Raw genomic sequence first — 19,902 nt, forward strand, 5'->3', positions numbered from 1 at the left:
TTTAGTAGACTGTTTTGCCACTAAATGCTTGTAGCCCCAAGGCAAATTGACAGTTGGTGGGATCTCTTCCAAGTTCCAGGTGAAGTTACAGATTCAGCAGAAGCATTACTAATTCAGCCATTTTGTATTTGGGGCACTACTCAGCCAAATGAATGCCACCTGATCACAGTGTCTTACTATTGCCCTAAATTTCTTCGGTAGATGCTTCAGCTAGAGTACCGGCAATCCTGAAAAGCCAGCAGAAAGGTTTGCCACCCTAGTATCTTGATATTTTTTGTCTTCTATTTTCTGCGCCTCAGACGTATGAGGACTGTACACTCTATTCCAAATATGACCACACTGCAGATTGTATTAAGAGATTGTATTGATGAAAGTTCAAGAGAACAAAGCACTGTAGCATCCATGACTGTAGGATACCCAGGGTGCGGGGAGGAGAGGGGGTGTGACATTTCTTCCTTCTGAGCTGTTTCCAGAGTTTCCAGGGCCGCAAGAAGGGGGGAGATCTCAAAGAAAAACCAAGCCACCTTCTCTCGCTAATCAGAAGCAGGCCTGCTATTAACAAGCCGTTTACTTTCAAGCGCCTGCCTGATGGGAGGAAGACGCATGCCAGTGAAATGTCAGCATTTCTATTTATGGGAAACGGTTCTTCCATTTTGATCAAGGGGGTGGGAACCGGTATTATTACTTTTTTCTCTCTTGCTGCTGTGTAGGTGTGTGAGGGGGCTGTTAGTTACTGGAAGGTTCATCCTTAATTGATTCCCCACCCTCTCTTGCCAGCTCATTCAGCTTTTCCTCGAAAGCGTTCCAAGCAGTTCTTGCTGCTGTGGCATTTGATCTTGACTGCGGATTCTCAAAACCATGGAACAGTTTTGAAGAATCTTGATCCAGGGCCTAGAAGTCAGCATTGCTATGGTTGCAGGATGGACGGTGGTAGCTGCGAACGTTCTTTTGTAAACTGTTCACATTGAATAACTGTACTTCCTCCTGGAGGAGGTCCCCTTTCAGGATAGCACCACCACCTGGTTGAAGTCCAGGCCTAAGCCCAACATGACAAGTGGGTAGGTGCCCCCACCCTCTTGGCATGGGCCATGTCTTCGCCATGAACAGAATGGAGAAGTCTTTCAGGAGCTCTTTTGGAAGGGGAGAGAGCAGACTGAGGCTTGCCTTCCCTCCTAGGCTTGAAAATGTCAAAGTTCTTGACTCAGATGTCCCTACTTGCTCATGACAGGAATGAGGTGGAAGACATGTTTCTGGAGTGCTGCGGGAATGTTCCCGCCACCTGCCCATCCAAGGTGTGAAAGCCCAAAGATACAGAGACCCAAGCAGCCCCTCAGTCACGGAGGAAGATTGTAGCCCATCCTACCTGAACCAAGTTTGAAGCCTTCTTCCAGCCTAAGGAACTTTCCTCCAACAGAAGAGCCACTTAAGATGGAGGCGGGCTCCAAAGTTTGCTCAGTGGAGTGATAGGGTAGGTGTAGGCTCCATCCCACTAGCAGCAATGATGAAAGCATGAGGCAGCGTGCCTACTGCTTCCCAGGCTACAGCCTGCCCAGTGCACTAGTAGAGGCCAACAATTGGAGCCAGGTGACAGCCTTCTCCTGAGTCCACGGCCACCTCTCCTTCTTCCCCAGATTTAATAAGCCAGTATGTTAAGCCTGAGTTCTTGAGGTGGGTGAAGCAGTTACTTTCCAGGGAGGCTGGCATTTCTGTTCTAACCAAGCTAGCGACACGGAAAGAGCCCATAGTGTGTGTGTGTGTGGGGGGGGGGGGAATCACCTTTTCCAGAGGAATGAAGACATTACTGAACATACGTATTTGTCTGCTAGTCCATGTCTTGGTGCAGAACTGCTCACTGGGCTCCTTGCACTGCAGTTGCAGGAGCAATTGCTCCCTTTCATATGAGGTCCTATAGGAGCTCCACCACAGATGAGCTATGTTCCTCTTCTTGGCCATATTCTCAGGTACCCGGGATAAATTCATGGTCCCTTTGCTAAAAATGTCATTATCTTATACCCATTCAGGATTGTGAACAGTGGGGAGACTTGAGTTCTCCCAACCGTTCCTAGGCATCTGTCATCCTTTCCACCAGGGGTAGCTCCTAGAGTTTCAACCACAAATGGAGAGAATTAAACAGACACATCTGTGTGTTGGGAGACAGTATTTAAAGGATATGCTCTGGATCTGACAAATGCATTCAGGGACTGGTTCATCAGTTACACAATGGGCAGCAATCCTCAAAGGCTGTCATGGGGCAGCCTGCTGAGACTTCCTCAAACGAAGAGGACCTTGAAGCAGCAGGCAGTGGAAGAGAGGAATAGCAGCAAGCTGAGCAGGCACAGACAGATGAATGTCCCCCATGCCTACAACCACCCAGGCCGGGGGACTCACTTGTGTCCAGCAGCAGCCCTCCACAGCCACTGGAACAGCGGCACCAAAGGTCCAGAGCACTCCTACTAACCATAGGAGTGCCAGATTTATTTATTTGTTTGTTTGTTTGTTCAATTTATAACCCACCCTCCCCAGCCAAAACCAGGCTCAGGGCGGGGAACATCAAACATATCAGTATTAACAATAAAAGTAATAATTCTAAAATCAAACAATAAAACCCAATTAAAAATCCTTTAAAACTCCAGATGGCGCTTAATTTGGCCCATAGTGCCCGGAATAAGTAGTAGATTGCCCCTCCCCAATAATGCGATTAACATAGAACAAGGGGGGGGGATAGGGAGATTACAAGTACTACAAAGAGCACTGCCGGCTGACAGCAATGAGAATAATGAGCTCCCTCCAGCAGAGTGTGCTGAGTCAGAGGAACCAGCTGGTTCCTCTTAGGCTTATTTAAATGGACACTGGCATCCAGGCTGACATGGGAACAACTTGTTATTACTACCCTGTGTTCTCCTGGTCCTCTGATCATCTCTGAGACTCTCATGGCCTTGACCTTGGAACGGACTGACTTGGGATTTGGGCTTCGCTTTTGATATTGACCCTCAGACTGCTATTTGACTGTTCTACCCTCTTCTGGCCCTCAGGTCTGCTGGCGTTCAGGACAAAGGCCTTCTGGCACATTGGCGGCTGTCTCTCATCACCTGATTGCCTTAGCAATAGATCCTAGCATCACTCTAGCAAGCAGGTGATGTGAAAGACCTCAGCTCACTCTAGCAAGCAGGTGATGTGAAAGATCTCAGCTTGAGACCCTGGAGAGCCACTGCCGGTCTGAGTAGACAATACTGACTTTGATGGACCAAAGGTCTGGTTCAGTATAAGGCAGCTTCATGTGTTCATGTGTTCACTCTTGGTCGAATCGGGTTTTTTTACATTGTACCAAGAACTACAGCTTGTGCTGGACCTGAAAGAGGTTTAGTAGGTATCTTAGGAAGTCAGTTCCATATGGAGATAGTGGAGTCCACAGCAATGGGCTCAAAGGGAGATTAGCCCTACATCGAAGGGAGAGGAAGAGCAGAGCTAGGGATGCTTGATGGGATAGCTGTGTAGAGAAAGGCAACATGTGTCAAGCAGCTCTCGAGAGCTTGTGTTGCCTCTTCTCTAAACTGCTGCAATTAGATTAGTTTCTTGGGATCTTTGGGTCTGGTACTCGTCACCCTAGGATAATTCATAATTGCACTAACCAAGCGTGGGGTAAGACAAACATGAAAGGCTAGGTCTCTTACAATAATCAAAGGCAAGCTTTTGATATATATATTTTTACAGAATGCTTTGTTTTGATCTTTTTTGCTCTATAAGTCACTAACAGGGCCTGATCCTGTTTAACCACACGTATGTACTCTCTCTTTCCCCCTCGCTCTCACGGAGGCTTACCTCTTTCTCATTGCTTTCCTCTTATGTCCCCCAGGGACAATCGCTGCTCTGAATTAACAAAAGCCGTGGTATGGTTTCCAGAATCCTTTGCTGCCCTCAAATTACAGAGACCGGGGTGGGCTTGCAGCTGGATTCCAGCCCCTTTCAGAGGGAAAGCAGGGTAAAAATATTTAAATAAAGGCGGCCAGTTGGCTTGCATGGGAAGCCTTCAGTCTGTAAAATGGGCCCAGTGGTGATACAGTTGGGTAGATAGCTGGAACGAGAATGCCAGAGTGCTTTGAGAGCCTGCGTGGTGTAGTGGTTTAGAGCGGTGGTTTGGAGCGGTGGACTCTGATCTGGAGAACCAGGTTCAATTCCCCACTCCTCCACACAAGCAGCGGATGCTAATCTGGTGAACGAGGTTGGTTTCCCCACTCCTACATATGAAGCCAGCCAGGTGACCTTGGGCTAGTCACAGTTCTATTAAGAGCTCTCTCAGCCCCATCTAGCTCACAGGGTGTCTGTTGTGGGGAAGGGAAGGGAAGGTGATTGTGCCTTAAATGGTAGAGAAAGTTGGCATATACAAACCAACTCCTCCTCCTCCTCCTTCATGTGCTGGTAGTAGAGAGTGGGCTGAGGCCCCTCCCATATTTTCAAGAGGTCCTTCAAGGAAAACTAGCCCAAGCTCACCCGTACTGTCCCGAGTCTCCAACTTCCAGCTATCTGCTCCTTCTCCCCTTTCAGACACCCCAGGTGCCAACTGATTGCCACGTTTGCCCAGAACCCTGACTGCTCCCTGCTGTCTTCCACTGTCAGCCTTGCTGACTCAAACCCCCTGCGCCCCCCCACTAAAGATGTTATCTCAGAGATTGGATGGGTTGTGGAAGGAATGCTGTGCTTAACAACCCGAAGAATTCCTAAGGTTTTTAGTGCTACAAACAGGAAACCAGATTTCCCTGGGTGTGTGTGTGTGTGCTCGCTCGCTCTCCTTCTCTCTGCCAAGCCCACTGCGGCACTGCAGGGTTTGTTTGAGGACGCCTGACACAAAACCCCCCACTGCCTTTGACAAGCTTGGCTTTGCAGCTCTGTGCATTCAAAGGACATGGGAAACGGCAACCCAACAGCGCTTGTTGCCCTCAAGTTACCCCGGCCAGAACTTGATCAATTTTCTCTTTCAGCTCTTCTGAAGGCTCTAAGCTCGGATTTTGATCTATTTCCAACACAGAATAATAATTCATTAAAAGGCCTCTCCTGAAGTCCCAAGAATAGCCATTCATTCAGTCCCGAGCAGAAGCTATGAAGAAACCATTTTCCCAAAGTGCACTGATGTTCATTCAGGTTTTTTTTCTTCTCCTTCTCAGAGATCATTAAAATTGCAGAGGCACGTTTAAAATGCAAGAGGCTCCCAATTGGGGATCTTGCACCAGAGGCCTGCTAATGGAGCCAACCAAATAGTGCTTTGCTTTTCCAAGCTCATTTCAGAGCATGACTTTCTCTCTCTCTTTCTCTCTCTCGTGTATGTGGCCATTTCTGACCAAGGCCAGGGCAGGAGAAGACTTAGTAGCCACACACTTTGGATTCTTTCCATATGAGCAGCTTCAAGCTGCTAAGAGGAAGGGTTTGGCAGAGATCCTGTTTGGGGCATGTTCTTGAGATCATTTTATGGGAACGAGTTATCCCATAATAAAAATTAGCCTTTAAACCTCTCAGTCGTAGTGGAAGTGTGTCCATTGTTCCCCCAATGTGCAGGGTTTTCCATGTGCTGCCTTAGCAAACAGATGTTAGGCCCAAGGTGCTTGCAGGGGTTACAGTTCAGTGGAACTATCCAAACAGAAGACTCAAGTCAATAAGCTAAGCTAGTGAAATGCTTTTCTTCCTCCATCTGACTCTACAGAAGAGTGTTTTTTTTTTTAATTGGTCACCAACTTGTGGTGCTGTGGTGATGTGATTCTTCTCTACTGTTTGCATGTGCAGAATCAAGGGCCCCAACAAGTACTGCAGATTAATCAATCCAGAATTTAAAGTGACACCATTATGCCGATGATAGCAGCTTTATTTTTCCTGTTCGCTGAATCCAGGGGAGCCACAGATTCCCTGGACAGTGTATGGGAGATAGCTGTGGGTTGGATCAGGGTGAATTGACAGTCCTCAAAAGCTGAAGATCTTGATGTAAGTTTGACCCAGTCAATTTGGGGACAGGTTGCTAGTTTTGTATGGGATCACATTCCTCCTAGAGGCTGAAGTGCACATTTTGGGGGTGTTCTTAGATTTAGATCTGCCCCCAAGTATCTGAGGAGCCCCGTGGCGCAGAGGGGTAAGCTGCAGTACTGCAGGCCAAGCTCTGCTCACGACCTGAATTCAATCCCGACGGAAGTTGGTTTCAGGTAGCCGGCTCAAGGTTGACTCAGCCTTCCATCCTTCCGAGGTCGGTAAAATGAGTACCCAGCTTGCTGGGGGTGAAGGGAAGATGACTGGGGAAGGCACTGGCAAACCACCCCGTAAACAAAGTCTGCCTAGTAAACGTCGGGATGTGACGTCACCCCATGGGTCAAGAATGACTCGGTGGTTGCACAGGGGACCCTTACCTTTTACCCAAGTATTTGGACAGTATCAATGGCCAGGTATAGTTTCCACCAACTTAATTTTGTTCACCAACTACACTGTCTTGGGAGGGGCAGTGGCCTGATTGTTTTCATGTATTCTCTGAGTAAACTTCCTGTTCATGTGCTCTAATGCACTGTACGTACATTGGCTGCCTTTAAGAACCAACATGTTGTGGTGGATAGAGTGTTGGACTAGGGTCCTGGGAGACCCAGGTTCAAATTCCCACTCTACCATGGAAGCTGGCCTGGTGACCTTGGCCAGCCACACTCTCTACCTTAACCTACCTCTCAAGGCTGGTGGTGAAGCTAACATGGAGGAGGGGAGAACAATGTCCCAAGCTGCTTTGGGTACCCATTAGGAGAAAAAGTAGAATTTAACTGAATAAATGCAAATTTATCTGGAAATAGCCCCTGGCCAAGAAATGGTGGCTTGTGTGTTAACTGGGGCCAATTAGAGGGTGCATTTTGCATCCATTTTGACAAAAGCTTTTGCTAGTTTCTGGGCCCAATTTAAATTGTTTTAAACTTTTAAAGTGTTGGGCTCCATGATTTCCCTAGGCATGACCTTCTCCCAGTAGTGCCCTGCTACCTGCTCTGAGCACAAGACACTTCTGAAATGAGGCTGGCAAATAAGCCCTTTTTGGAGATGCTGGCCCCTCTGCAGAACATGGTACCTGGAACTGCATCCTCAGCCAGCTTTGCCATGGCTCTTGGGAAGATGGCAGAAGTTTGCCTGCTTCTGAGGGCTGTGGGGGCAACAATCGGTTTTCTGGCTTTGTTTGTGCTGCTGGGGAGGGGCTGTAGCTCAGTGGTAGAGCATCTGCTTTGCAGGCAAAAGGTCCCAAGTTCAATCCCCAGCATCTCCAGGGAAAGGGACCAGGCAGAAATTATGTGAAAAACACTCTAGCTGAGACCATGGAGATCCACTGCCAGCCTAAGTAGACAATACTGACCTTGATTGACCGATGGTCTGATTCAGTATAAAGTAGTTTTGTGTGTTCATGTGCTTTTGATATTTTATTGGATGGAACTGGGATATCTGTGCATTTCAACCTTAATTTTCTTGGGGCTTCATTGTACATCTCTCTGAGGCCCCAGAAGGGCAGGGTGTAAATCTGAAAAGTAAACCGCCATCTTACAAATTCCATTAAAAAAAGAATGCAAGGCAATAGTCGTAACAAGGCAGATTCCTGAAACATTTTCCCTTCCTACTGCAGATAGAGGACAGTGAGTCGTATCCCATGGATCTGTTCCAGTAATGGCAGCTCCTCTCTCTGGCGCAAGACCCCTTCCCCTCCCACTAAGAGAAGAGGGAGGCATCGCACCAGAGGAAAGCACTGCTATTTGCTAATCTGTGGGATCCGACTCAATATCTCTGTTCTGGTCAACTGAGAGTGTAGAAGGCCTTCTGCCCCCGCCTCTCGCTCTCCTTCCCCTTAGGGCACATGCTGCTAGATAATCAGCAGCAGCATCTGTAAATATGGGGGGTGGTTTTTGACAAACATTTACAATGGGGGAAAAGCCTCAGAGTACCTTTTGTGAGTTAGGAAAGGGACTCAAAACAGCCCTGCGGGCTGACATTTTTGTGAGGTGAAGGCCATAAATCGTAACAGTCACCAAATCCGAGAGGCGTGTTGGCAGGGGTCTTTTCCCCTTGGGTGTGCTACTGTGGCACTTCCTGAGGAGTGCTTGCCTGGTGCCATCTGAACCATCAGTGGTCAAGTGTTGGGTTGCAGACGGGGACTGGGTTGTTGTTTTTAAATTGGTTTAGAGAATGGAACTTGCAACAGAATGTGAGAGTTCACCAGGGTTTTCATGGTTTGGGTAGGCTTGCTCCCTTTATAGCTATTATGTATACTTTAATATTATAATCATTGATATATTATTGAATAAATATGTAAGAATGAATTAAATAAAACTGATTTAGCTTTTATTGCTGCTTTGCGAATGCTGCTGCTATTTTTCTGTGGGCTTACACTGTTATGTAATTTCCCCTTTGGGGTGGATATTAATGGATACGAAGGGAGAGGTCTTAGTCGAATTGAGCTCCTCGACTTCCACATATGCTTCCTGATGAGCATGTGTTGCATTCATATATCCGCCTTTCATAAAATGTGCTGGGTAGCCCCCATAGCTCTGCAGAACTTCTGCTATCCAACCCTGCAATGCCAAGCGGAAGGCAATTCGTCAGGTGAAGTCGGAGCAAGTCTTCTGGTCTCTCACTGTGCCTTCATGAACACATGAAGCTACCTTATATTGAATCAGATCCTTGGTCCATCAAAGTCAGTACTGTCTACTCAGAGCAGCAGCAGCTCTCCAGGGTCTCGGGCAGAGGTCTTTCACATCACCCACTTGTCTATCTGGGGATGCCAGGGGTTGAACCTGGGACCTTCGGCATGCCAAGCAGATGCTCTACCACTGAGCCACGGCCTCTTCCTACAGTGGCAAGCTTGTTGTGCTTTGGATTGAGACCCAAGAGGACCTTCTTTTTCCTTAAAGGAGATCTTACTGTACTTCGTTTCCTATCTGACATTTTGACTGTGAAGTATGAATCATTTCCTAAATTCCATACTCTTAGCTAACAGAGCAGTAACAAAAGTTATTGATACCAGTGCTCCCTTCCCCTTTCAGGTTTCTTGTGATCTGGAATGACAGCAGGAATACTTCCAGTGTGTGCATTTATCACCTTACTTCATTTACAATCTGCCTTTCTTGCTGATACTCCTCTTACTATGCCTTGGCTGAAGAGGACAGGTTGAATCCAGCTTGTGATTGTTCAGCTGCCCCGTAGCTCCTAGACTGAAGCCTTGCAAACTTGCCTGGCTTTGGACCAAGCGACACAGTTGGGTCCGGGTTCCCTGCAGTGATGCAGCAGCTGCAAGGAATAGCTTTTAAAAAATAAAGGAGAGCCCAAACGGTGGTTACGGGGAACCTGGATGCAACTCGTTAAAAACCCGAGCATGTAGTTGGGAGCTTAGTGTTGGTGAAAAGCTCATGAACCACACGTTTGGGATGGAAATCCAGTGATGTTTAGGTTCCGTGCACATTTTCCAGAAAAGATAGGGAGAGTTTCAAATGCAGAAAAGAACAGAAGATGCATTGCAAGGTTAACTAAACAATAATGTACAATACTACACCCCCTTGGAGAAATAAAGGTAAACTCTCCAAGGTAATCACAGCCCATCCATCCATTTAGCATTATTAGGCCAAACTGAATAATCAACTTGAATAACAGAATGCCTGCTTGGTTAATCTTTTGATCTCTGGTTCTTCTTTTGAAGCACCCCTGTAAAACAAAGTCAACAGATAAATCTGGAATTTTACCAAGGAGAGTCTCATCTGAAGGGCCTACCCTGGCAATAAAATCCCCCCCCTAGGAAAAACTTAGCTCTAGGGAATATCGTTAAAAGTCCTTCAAGTAGACAGTATAAATCTGACCAATTAGAAAAGAGAGCTTATGGCAGGAGGGATAGAAATAGAAATAAATACAAAGGGCAGACCATTGATAATTAGGAAAACTGGTAAAGCCAAGGGTGACTGGCAATCAATTTCTAAAACCTTAGCATCAAGAGAGGTGGCCACCAAACATGCCAGCCCAGCCTGAGGATGTCTCCCCCCCCCCCACGGTCCCTACAATAGCTGGGCGTGTAATCGACTTATATCCAGGAAAAGAAAAAGGATACTGCTCCCAAGTTTCCTGCAGGAGGGAAGACACATTGCAATGGGAGAAACTTCCTCTAGACTCCCCTTAAGGGAAGGGGAAGCACACGTTGCCATCTATTTCCCCGCACTGCCTTGTGTTTCTAGTAGCTATTAGGAAATATCATTGACAGCCTGTGGCGAGATTCCACTTGGGAAGCAGCAATGCCTTCGTAATGAAGGACAATGGAAGCAACTGGGAATGACGGTAGAAAACCAATCTTTTAGGTGCATCTGTTAACAGCTGTATCAACATGATCAGCTTTCACTTGAATGCCCCTTCTGCTGTAAGGTTCTTCTGCTGGGTGGGCAGATGCCCGCAGGCTGGTGTGCCAGTGGCCACTAGCGGGATGGGCAGAATGCAGCCTTCTTCTGGCCTAAATGCATAGCTCTGGCTTTCCAGCCCCTTCTCTTTAAAACATGAGAAGTCACTTCAATAGGCAGAGATTGGAAATGGAGGAGGAAAAGCACACTTAACCCTTGGCTTTCCGCCTTTGAGTTCTGAGGAGTGTCTCTGAGGGACTCCCCATTCCAGCCTCTCAAGGGCAGGGTGAGTTTGCATGCATAGTTTAGCCTTAAATAGGAAGAACCAAATCAGGGCAGGCACCCGTACCCCTGAAGCAGAGTGCTCTGGTTGTAAGAGCCAGCGTGGTGTAGTAGTTAAGAATGGTGGTTTGGAGCGGTGGACTCTGATCTGGAAAACTGGGTTGGATTCCCTACTCCTCCACGTGAGCAGCAGACTCTAATCTGGTGAGCAGGGTTGGTTTCCCCACTCCTACACATGAAGCCAGCTGGGTGACCTTGGGCTAGTCACAGTTCTCTTAGCCCCACCTACCTCACAGGGTGTCTGTTGTGGGGAGGGGAAGGGAAAGTGATTGTTAGCCGGATTGATTCTTCCTTAAGTGGTAGAGAAAGTCGGCATATAAAAACCAACTCTTCTTCTTTCCCAACCCATTCCCAAGGTGCTTCAACTTCTTGTGGGAGTTGCTGCTTTCAGTATAGTGTAGTAGGAAGGCATACAGTGAATTATGGGGAAACACCACCGAGAGATTTTGGGATGTACGATTCAGACATCGGTACCTCTGTGTGCTGGAGGCACATAAAAAAGATAAACAATACAACATTCAAGCTCTCACTCTAGTGATACTTTGTGCTGCTTGCCTTCCTCATGGGCAGAACTTTTCCTTACCTTGAACTTTCCTCTTTTTTAGTGTCTTTCTTTCCAGCCTGAAGATTGTTTTAAGAATATCATTTTAGGCTGCTGAATGTTGTTCTGTGCTATTTTAATTGCATGATTCAATACTGATAATTCTTATGTGTGTTTTTTATGAGGAGAGCCAGCGTGGTTAGTGGTTAAGAGCGGGGGTTTGGAGTGGTGAAGTCTGATTTGGAGAACCAGGTTTGATTCCCCACTCCTCCACGTGAGCGGCGGAGGCTAATCTGGCGAACTGGATTTGTTTCTCCACTCCTACACATGAAGCCAGCTGGGTGATTTTGGGCTAGTCACACTCTCTCAGCCCCACCTACCTCACAGGGTGTCTTTTGTGGGGAGGGGAGGGGAAGGTGATTGTAAGCTGGTTAGATTCTCCCTTAAGTGGTAGAGAAAGTCGGCATATAAAACCCAACTCTTCTTATTTTACTGTGTGTTTTTTATTTTGAGACACCTCAAGTAAGTCTCTTGAGAGGCAGCATATAAAATGTCTAAACATTTAAACTTCTGAGCTTCTGTAGTGAGTGCAACAAGAGCTAGTGAATCTCCTGGGCAGATGGAAAGCTCAGAAAAATGTGTGAAAGTAGACACCAGGCATCGAGAATGTTTTAGTGTCTGGCCAAAGAAGGGCACAACTGTCTTGGACTGATATTGGCACATTTATTTAGCTAGAGTAAAACAGTAACAGAGAGCCTCTGCAGATATGTTCATGTGAACTGGGAGGCAGTATGTGCATGGAAAATCTGTGCCTTGCCCAATTCACACAATATGGTGACTGCATGTATTGGGTGCATTGAGGGGAGGGACCACACACTCCTGATATGCAGTTGGTGGGCTCCCAGGTTGCATGAACATACAGTCTGCACAGGCCTAGAGATGCTTTATGACCTATCAAGACTTCCCTGATTGTGAGAGAGTTCACTTATAACCTCCCAAGTGTAACAGCAGGAAGAGATTGCATTGGTGCAAGCTTGCTTGACGGCAAGTGTATGAAGATTAGAAGCAGCCCAAAAATAATGGATTCTTTTCATCCTGGACTATTTCTTGTTACCTTGACCAAGATGTTTCTGAGGAGAGCTTTGGTGCTTGGACTTTTTTTCTCTCGTACATTCACAGGTGATTTAAAAACAAAACAAACTCCTGTTTCTGCTGGCTTCTAATCTCTTTTTTTTGGGGGGGGGGGGTACCATGCAGGCAACTCTGTCTTCTGCTGAATGCAGAGAACATCTTCCACTCAATGGCAGACATCCTGCTGCGGGAAGAGGACCTCAAGTTTGCCTCCACGATGGTCCATACCCTCAACACAATCCTGCTGACGTCTTCGGAGCTCTTCCAGCTAAGGAACCAACTCAAAGATCTGAAGACTCCGGTACTTGGGGGACACTTTCTTGTCCTTGTCTTCTCTCCCCCACCCAGCCCTTAAATGGGTGTTTTATGGTGGAGATCATAATGCTACAACCCCACCCCCAAGACACACACAAATGATTGGGTGGTTTTTGAGGGGCTCTTCAGCCTCTAGCACCATTTTGGTATCATTGCTGAGAAGTCATTGTGTCTCTCTGACCACACAATGCCTTTTGTTGCCTTATCTGCTTTGGTGCTCTTGAAATGAGGGTTCTGTTTATAAATAGCTTCCAAATGTTTGGTCTGTGCTTTGATTTACCTTACGCTGAAGGCCAAAAGGCACAGAATCCGTCACAAAATAGAGACGGGGATGTATGCAGTTCCAGATACCAGATTTCTTCTGTCCTGACCTTGAGTCTATGTGGGCCTTTAATTCAGAGAGACGCTTCATTGGTTTAATGGCATTGTCTCGAATTAGGCCTTTGAGACTGAAAGTGATGTCGGCTGATAAACTTGGGACTTTTGTTCCTTTACAGCTTTAAGAAAAATGGGGTCCTTAACAACACTGATTGGTTCTGCAGTTGCAAACTGTTTTATCTCTTCCTATCAGAAGCCACCGTTCTAGAAAGCGGATCCCATGTTAGCGTCAAGAAGGTAGACAGGATCCAAAGTGCTGCTTGGGGGAAAGAAACCTAGGTTCATAGGGAAGCAAACTGGATTCTTCTCCTGTGAATGGCAAACTTCTAAGCTACTCATACATTTGTTGCATTTCTAGCACAGCTGCGCTTTTAAAAGTATCTCCAGACCACCCTAGCCTCACTTAGTACAAACAAGAATGTGGGGATAGTGCCATGGGCCGTGTGCAAAGGGTCTCAAGGCTTATTCCTCCCCCCGCTCCTTTTTGGTACATTCAGCTTCAGTAGGAAGGCTTCTGGTTTTGCTTCCTTTGGAAATACCACTGGACATACTAACAAGCTATGATTCAAACTATTTTCTACTATCATGAGCATAAGAAACATTTTTTAAGCCAGATTCCATGCTTGTGTGGCCATCTGGCAAATGCACAAAATGCACAGCTTCTTGCATATGCAGTTATTTGCATCCGTGGTAAGAACGGCATCCCTTTAGTCTTCCTTAGGAAGGTATCGAATTGCAGCAGCAGGGATAGTTGTTCATTTTGGAGCATGTTTAACAGCTGGAAGCAGGGGTTGACCTCTTTGGCAGTGTGTAAACGCCTCCACCTTACTGCTTTGTTTTCCCAGGAGAGCCGCAATTTATTCTGCTGTCTCTACCGTTCCTGGTGCCACAACCCTGTGACTACCGTATCCCTCTGCTTTCTCACTCAGAACTACAAGCACGCCTACGACCTCATCCAGAAGTTGTATCCTTTTTGTGATTCGGTGCTGTTCTTGGCAGGCCGCGGGAGGGAGGGTGGGGTTGGGTTGGCTCTTGGTCTGTGCTTGTGTAGTCTAAACACAGAACGGGCCTTCTGGCTGCCTCCTCTTGGACCATAACAAATAGTTGTGAACCGAAACAGCTGATTAAAAGTGATCCTTCACAAGGTCCTCTGCACTGCGGCTATCTTTGTTTTCCCGAGAGCCATAAATAGTGGCAGAGGCTGGATACGCTCCTCTGTCTTGAGAATGGCTTCTAGAAACGGGCTTCCAGATCGATCAGCTCAAGAGTGTCAGTATGAGGCAGGAAGGGGGTGAATTGCCAATAGAAAAGAGCAAGAGTCCAGTAGCAACCAGAACCAATGGGTTGAAATTAAACCAAAAGAGTTTCTGTCTAGACATTAGGAAGAATTTTCTACCAGTGAGAGCGGTTCCTCAGTGGAACAGGCTTCCTTGGGAGGTGGTAAGCTCTTCTTCTCTGGAGGTTTTTAAGCAGGGGCTAGATGGCCATCTGTCAGCTATGCTGATGCTATGACCTTAGGCAGATGATGAGAGGGAGGGCATCTTGGCCATCTTCTGGGCATGGAGTAGGGGTCACTGGGGTGTGGGGAGAGGTAGTTGTGAATTTCCTGCATTGTGCAGGGGGTTGGACTAGATGACCCTGGGGGTCCCTTCCAATTCTATGATTCTAGAAAAGAGCAAGAGTCCAGTAGCACCTTAAAGACTAACAAAATTTCTGGCCCCCTACACCCACCCATTTCCTAAGCACACTCTGCAACCAAGATGACTAGTTACTGCATTTACGGGCAGCATGAAAGGGGGTAAGACGTTCACGGAGGATCAGTTCATCAGTGGCTACTAGTCACAATCACAAAATGGTGGCCGCCGAGTTCAAAGGCAGTAAACCTTTGAACACCAGTTCAGGGGGAGAGTTTTTGGCTTCCGTGCCCTACTTGTAGACCCTTCAGGGACTGCAGGTTGGCGAGAGTGTTCAAGAGGATGCTAGGGCACATTTTTAAGTTCTTAGTAGTAAAAAGCAGGAGAACTGAAAGCATTGGCCTTTGAATACCAGTTCTAAGAGGCAACAGTACAAGAAGGCCCTGGTCTCTGTGGTGTAGTGGTTAAGAGCAGTGGTTTGGAGCGGTGGACTTCAATCTGGAGAAATGGGTTTGATTCCCCCACTCCTCCACACAAAGCCAGCTAGGTGACCTTGGCCCAGTCACAGCTCCCTTACAGCTCTCTCAGCCCCACCTACCTCCCAGGGTGTCTGTTGTGGGGAGGGGAAGGGAAGGAGATTGTAAGTCAGTTTGATTCTTCCTTAAGTAGTAGAGAAAGTCGGCATATAAAAACCAACTCTTCTTCTGTCAACCTTTTTAAAACAGGATGCTGGACTAGATGGGCCATTGGTCTGATCCAGCAGGGCATTTTTCACCCTCTTATTTTTCTAGTGGTGGCAGGAACTCTACCGAAACAGCTTGAACATATAGCATGGCTCTCATGTCCCCCTTCCACCCCTTCAGAAGCCTCCAGTGCTACTGATTGTCAGGCAGAATAATGAGCCAGAAGCCAGCATGGTGTAGTGGTTAGAACCGTTAGAGTGTCAGACTAGGATCTGGGAGACCGAGGCTTAAAGTCCCATTCTCCCATGGAAGCTTGCTTGGGGCAAGTCACATTCTCTCAGCCTAAACTACTTCACAGGGTTGTTGTAAGGATAAAATGGAGAGGAGGAGAATTATGTGAGCTACTTTGGTTCCCCTGTTGGAGAGAGAGGCAGGGTATAAATGAAGGAAATAAATAAATATATAGGTCATTCCTGCCAAACCTTGCAGCCTTGGGAAAGAGAGCTTGAGAATTGGACACCCCCCCCCATCTTCAACACCCCCACCCCCGGGTCCGGTCATCTTTACAAAGGGGCATTAGAAGAAGAAGAGTTGGTTTTTATATGCCAACTTTCTTTACCACTTGAGGAAGAGTCAAACTGGCTTACAATCACCTTCCCCTCCCACAACAGACACTGTGTGAGGTAGATGGGGCTGAGAGAGCTCTAAGAGAGCTGTAACTAGCCCAAGGTCACCCAGCTGGCTTCATGGGTATAGTGGGGAAACCAACCCGGTTCACCAGATTAGCCTCTGCTGCTCATGTGGAGGAATAGGGAATCAAACCCAGTTCTCCAGATTAAAGTCCACTGCTCCAAACCACCACTCTTAACCACTACACCACGCTGGCTCTCAATCAGGCAGTCATTGCATACTTGTGCATGCAGTGGTACCCTAATTTATTCTCAAAGTACCTCTGCAAGGTATTTCAGACTGAGCAAGTGAGATTGGCTCAGGTCAGCCGACTGAATTCAGGACTGTGCACTCAAAATGTGTTAAGCAACCTAAGCGGGAAGTAGAGGGTTCTTGGCATGACCTGCAGGTTTCCTAGCAGAATCCGGAGGGAACTTTGAGCAGCCATGCACTCTCCTTAACAGGGTTCCTTATCATGGCCCGGATTCTGGACAGCTTCTTGGTCTGACTTCTACCGGTAACTTACGTTATTGGAGAGCCAGTGTGGAAGGGTCCATGAAGTGGTCCATCTTGCTTTCTGGCTTGGGAAGCCATTTTTGTCTCCCAGTTCCATTTGTATGTAATGGAGGATGAAAGATCGATCACCTTGAATTCTAATCCCTCTTCCTGCTGAAGGTGGGTGGCTGTTCATTGAATCAGAAGAAGAGTTTGGAGCTAAAGCCCAGACAAGCTGCGGTGCTGAGAAGGAGGCCATCGATTTGTTTTGGTAGTTGGTCCTAGTCCCATTGAGAGGCGTTTGGCCCACTAAGCTGAGTTGATTAAGGAACACTGACTTGGGGCAGGAGTTCTAAACTGGGGCCTCCCAAAATAGTATTACCATGGTTGGTTGATCGTCTCCTGCCCAGAGTGCAGGGGGTATAGCTGCAGAGCGTCTTCAAGTCTGTGTAGGAGGAGTTAAGGAAGGGTCCCCAGCGCTACCTTCCGATAGAAAGGGAAGATTGGTTTGAAAGGAGCCATGGACCATTGCATCTTTGAAGATGTGGCCGAAAACTGGAGTTGGGAGGGAGTGTCGGGAAGAAGACAATCCTTTCCCCAACCCTTCCCACCAAGAACTCTTGGGTCACACGATAGTACCATCCTGCCCCTTCCCAATACAGGAAGTCAACCATGACTATTCCCCTTGTATTATTGTTGGTGCCAGGCCAGATGGAAATGGCACTTTCCGCAGAATCACATGATGCTCTGCTGGGGAAGCCATGGTCTTTGCATGGCCACTAACTGTATGGATTGGCCCACACCTTTCACCACTTTGAAGGAGAGGTGCCAAGGCAGGGATGGGGTCTCTGTACAATTGGTAAGCCACACGGAAGTATTGCTGCTGCTGCATGAAAGAGTACATGGTTGTCTCCAGTGCAATCCTAAACTCACTGAAGTTGATGGTCTTAGAAGGGTGAAGCTCTGCTTAGGATGGTGCTGGTCATCTCAGTTGCAGCAAAGGGGAAACACTTGCCTGCCAGCATGGGGAGACACAGTGGACAGCTGGCTGCCATATCTGCTACCATATGGCCCTCCTTGTGTGCAGGATCAGTGCACATCAGCCACATGGTTGCAGTCAAAGGACACGGCTGTACTTAAGGTCTTTCGGGACAATTTGTCGGTTGTGCACTGGCTGACGACCAGAGAATCCACATGGGAAAGGATTTGTTTCTGGCGCTCCTCAGTCTGGTTGCTGCAGGCCCGCAGCGATGCTTCTGCCCTCTCGCTTGGCTGGCAGACCTGTTAGCTTCCCTTAACAGAAGTACTCAGCGGTGACCTGGAGGTCACAGTCGATTTCCTGATCGAGGTTGACAAGCTGGTCCAGCTGATAGAATGCCCAATTTTTACATGCAAGTTTCCTTTCCATATTGCTTTCATGGGCGGGGGGGTGGGGGAGGGAGTGTTGTGGGAATATCCACGAGGGGGTGTATTGACACACTGGTGTTCCTTTGCCTCACCCACTTATTGCAAGTCTCAGCACTGGCCAAATAAATAGAGCAGAAATTATGAGTCCTTTTGCTGTGAGACCCCGCTAGTGCACTTGTCCATTAGGAGCAGGCAGTGGCATAATTGCAGCGGGCGAGGCCATGCACACAATGTAGGTTAGTGGGATGAGCATCATGTGCACTGACTCTTGCAATTGTGGGCAGTCGGATGTGGGGTCCAGGTTCCACTTAGAAAATGGCTTTTGTGCAGTTTGTTGCTATAGAGGAAGGAATATGTCAGCCAGAGCAGATTCTGTCATTACTGTGACACTTCTCCTTTCCATGCAGCCGTTAAGAGGCACACGTGCATCTTCCATGTAGAATCACGCAGCTCTAGGACCCAGATCTGTGATGCCCAATGAAATTTTCTGCACAGCATATTTTGTGTTACCGGAAACATGGTGATGACATCACAAATTTGCTTTGGGAGAACATGGAATCTTAAGTGGGGAAAGGATTACTCCAGGATAGGCTACAAGCAGCGCGCCAGGCTGGCTTGTTCATGTGACACAGCCCTTTGGGCTCACAGCCCTGGGTCATATAGGCTGGGCACCCTGCTGCTTTGGTCTGCCTCCTCATGAGAAACAAATAAGAGAGTTCTGTCTGCTCTGCAAGTACTGTTTTCTGTCCTCAGCAAGTCTCATGGAAGAGGCGTTCCAGTGCCCCAAATATCCCCGTTTTCCACACTCATCCGCAACCATGCTCTCCCACGGATTCATGGGAAGCCTGATATCCCTCTTTGTGACTCCTGATAGACTGGTGGAGCTCTGTGTGTTCTGTGATGCGCACAGAGCACACCCCGTTTCTACACCAAAGCAACCCAAATGTATGCCGATTCCAACAAGCAGGAGGAAATGAGGGCTAGTGGGACGGGCCACAGTGTTTCCGTTGCTGTTCCCTGAGACCCAGCAGCCTTACCTATGATTTTTGAACCGTAATGTGATGTTCCTTTGCAATTGTGAGGTCTACAAGAGCCAGCATGGTGCAGTGGTTAAGGGCGGTAGTTTGGAGCGGTGGACTCTGATCTGGAGAACCAGGTTTGATTCCCCACTCCTCCACATGAGCAGCGGAGGCTAATCTGGTGAACTGGGTTGGTTTCCTCACTCCTACACGTGAAGCCAGCTGGGTGACCTTGGCTAGTCACACTCTCTCAGCCTCACCTACCTTACAGGGTGCCTGTTGTGGGGAGGGGAAAGGAAGGTGATTGTAAGCCGGTTTGATGCTTCCTTAAGTGGTAGAGAAAGTCGGCATATAAAAACCAACTCTTCTTCTTCTGCAAATGCACATGAATGCATGAAGCTGCCTTATACTGAATCAGACCCTTGGTCCATCAAAGTCAGTATTGTCTACTCAGACTGGCAGTGGCTCTCCAGGATCTCAGGCAGGGGTCTTTCACATCACCTACGTGCCTAGTGCCCTGAACTGGAGATGCCGCGGATTGAACCTGGGACCTTCTGCATGTCAAGCAAAAGCTCTACCACTGAACCACAGCCCCTCCCCTCCCTTTTATAACACACACATACACACCCGGTAAGATTCCCCAGATGCCTGTTTGAGGCCTAGATGCCAGGGTCCTCCAGAGTGCCCGCAGCAGCCTTAGACCCTTCTCATTTGCTTCCAGATCTCCGCTTGCAGCTGCTGGACGTGAAGAACAATCCTTACCTAATCAAGGCTCTGTATGGGCTGCTGATGCTCCTGCCGCAGAGCAGTGCCTTCCAGCTCCTCTCCCACCGTCTGCAGTGCGTGCCCAACCCCGAGCTGATGCAAACTGCGTAAGTCACGGCTGAGCTGGCTTGCTCCGCATTGCCCTGGGGGTTCCTTCAT

At 47.8% G+C, this 19,902-nt stretch overlaps 1 protein-coding gene across 1 annotated transcript in view; it reads left to right on the forward strand.

Annotated features, from left to right (window-relative positions):
* Positions 1-19,902, forward strand: part of VAC14 (VAC14 component of PIKFYVE complex) — a 144,306-nt gene that overhangs the window by 112,190 nt on the left and 12,214 nt on the right. Inside the window, exons 15-18 of the mRNA XM_056862668.1 lie at positions 12,505-12,679; positions 13,917-14,035; positions 17,864-17,943; positions 19,700-19,850. Coding sequence (XP_056718646.1) covers positions 12,505-12,679; positions 13,917-14,035; positions 17,864-17,943; positions 19,700-19,850 — 525 coding nt within the window. The remainder of the gene's footprint in view (positions 1-12,504; positions 12,680-13,916; positions 14,036-17,863; positions 17,944-19,699; positions 19,851-19,902) is intronic.

This window comes from Euleptes europaea, chromosome 17 (genome assembly GCF_029931775.1).
Source record: "Euleptes europaea isolate rEulEur1 chromosome 17, rEulEur1.hap1, whole genome shotgun sequence".
Taxonomy (NCBI): domain Eukaryota; kingdom Metazoa; phylum Chordata; class Lepidosauria; order Squamata; family Sphaerodactylidae; genus Euleptes; species Euleptes europaea.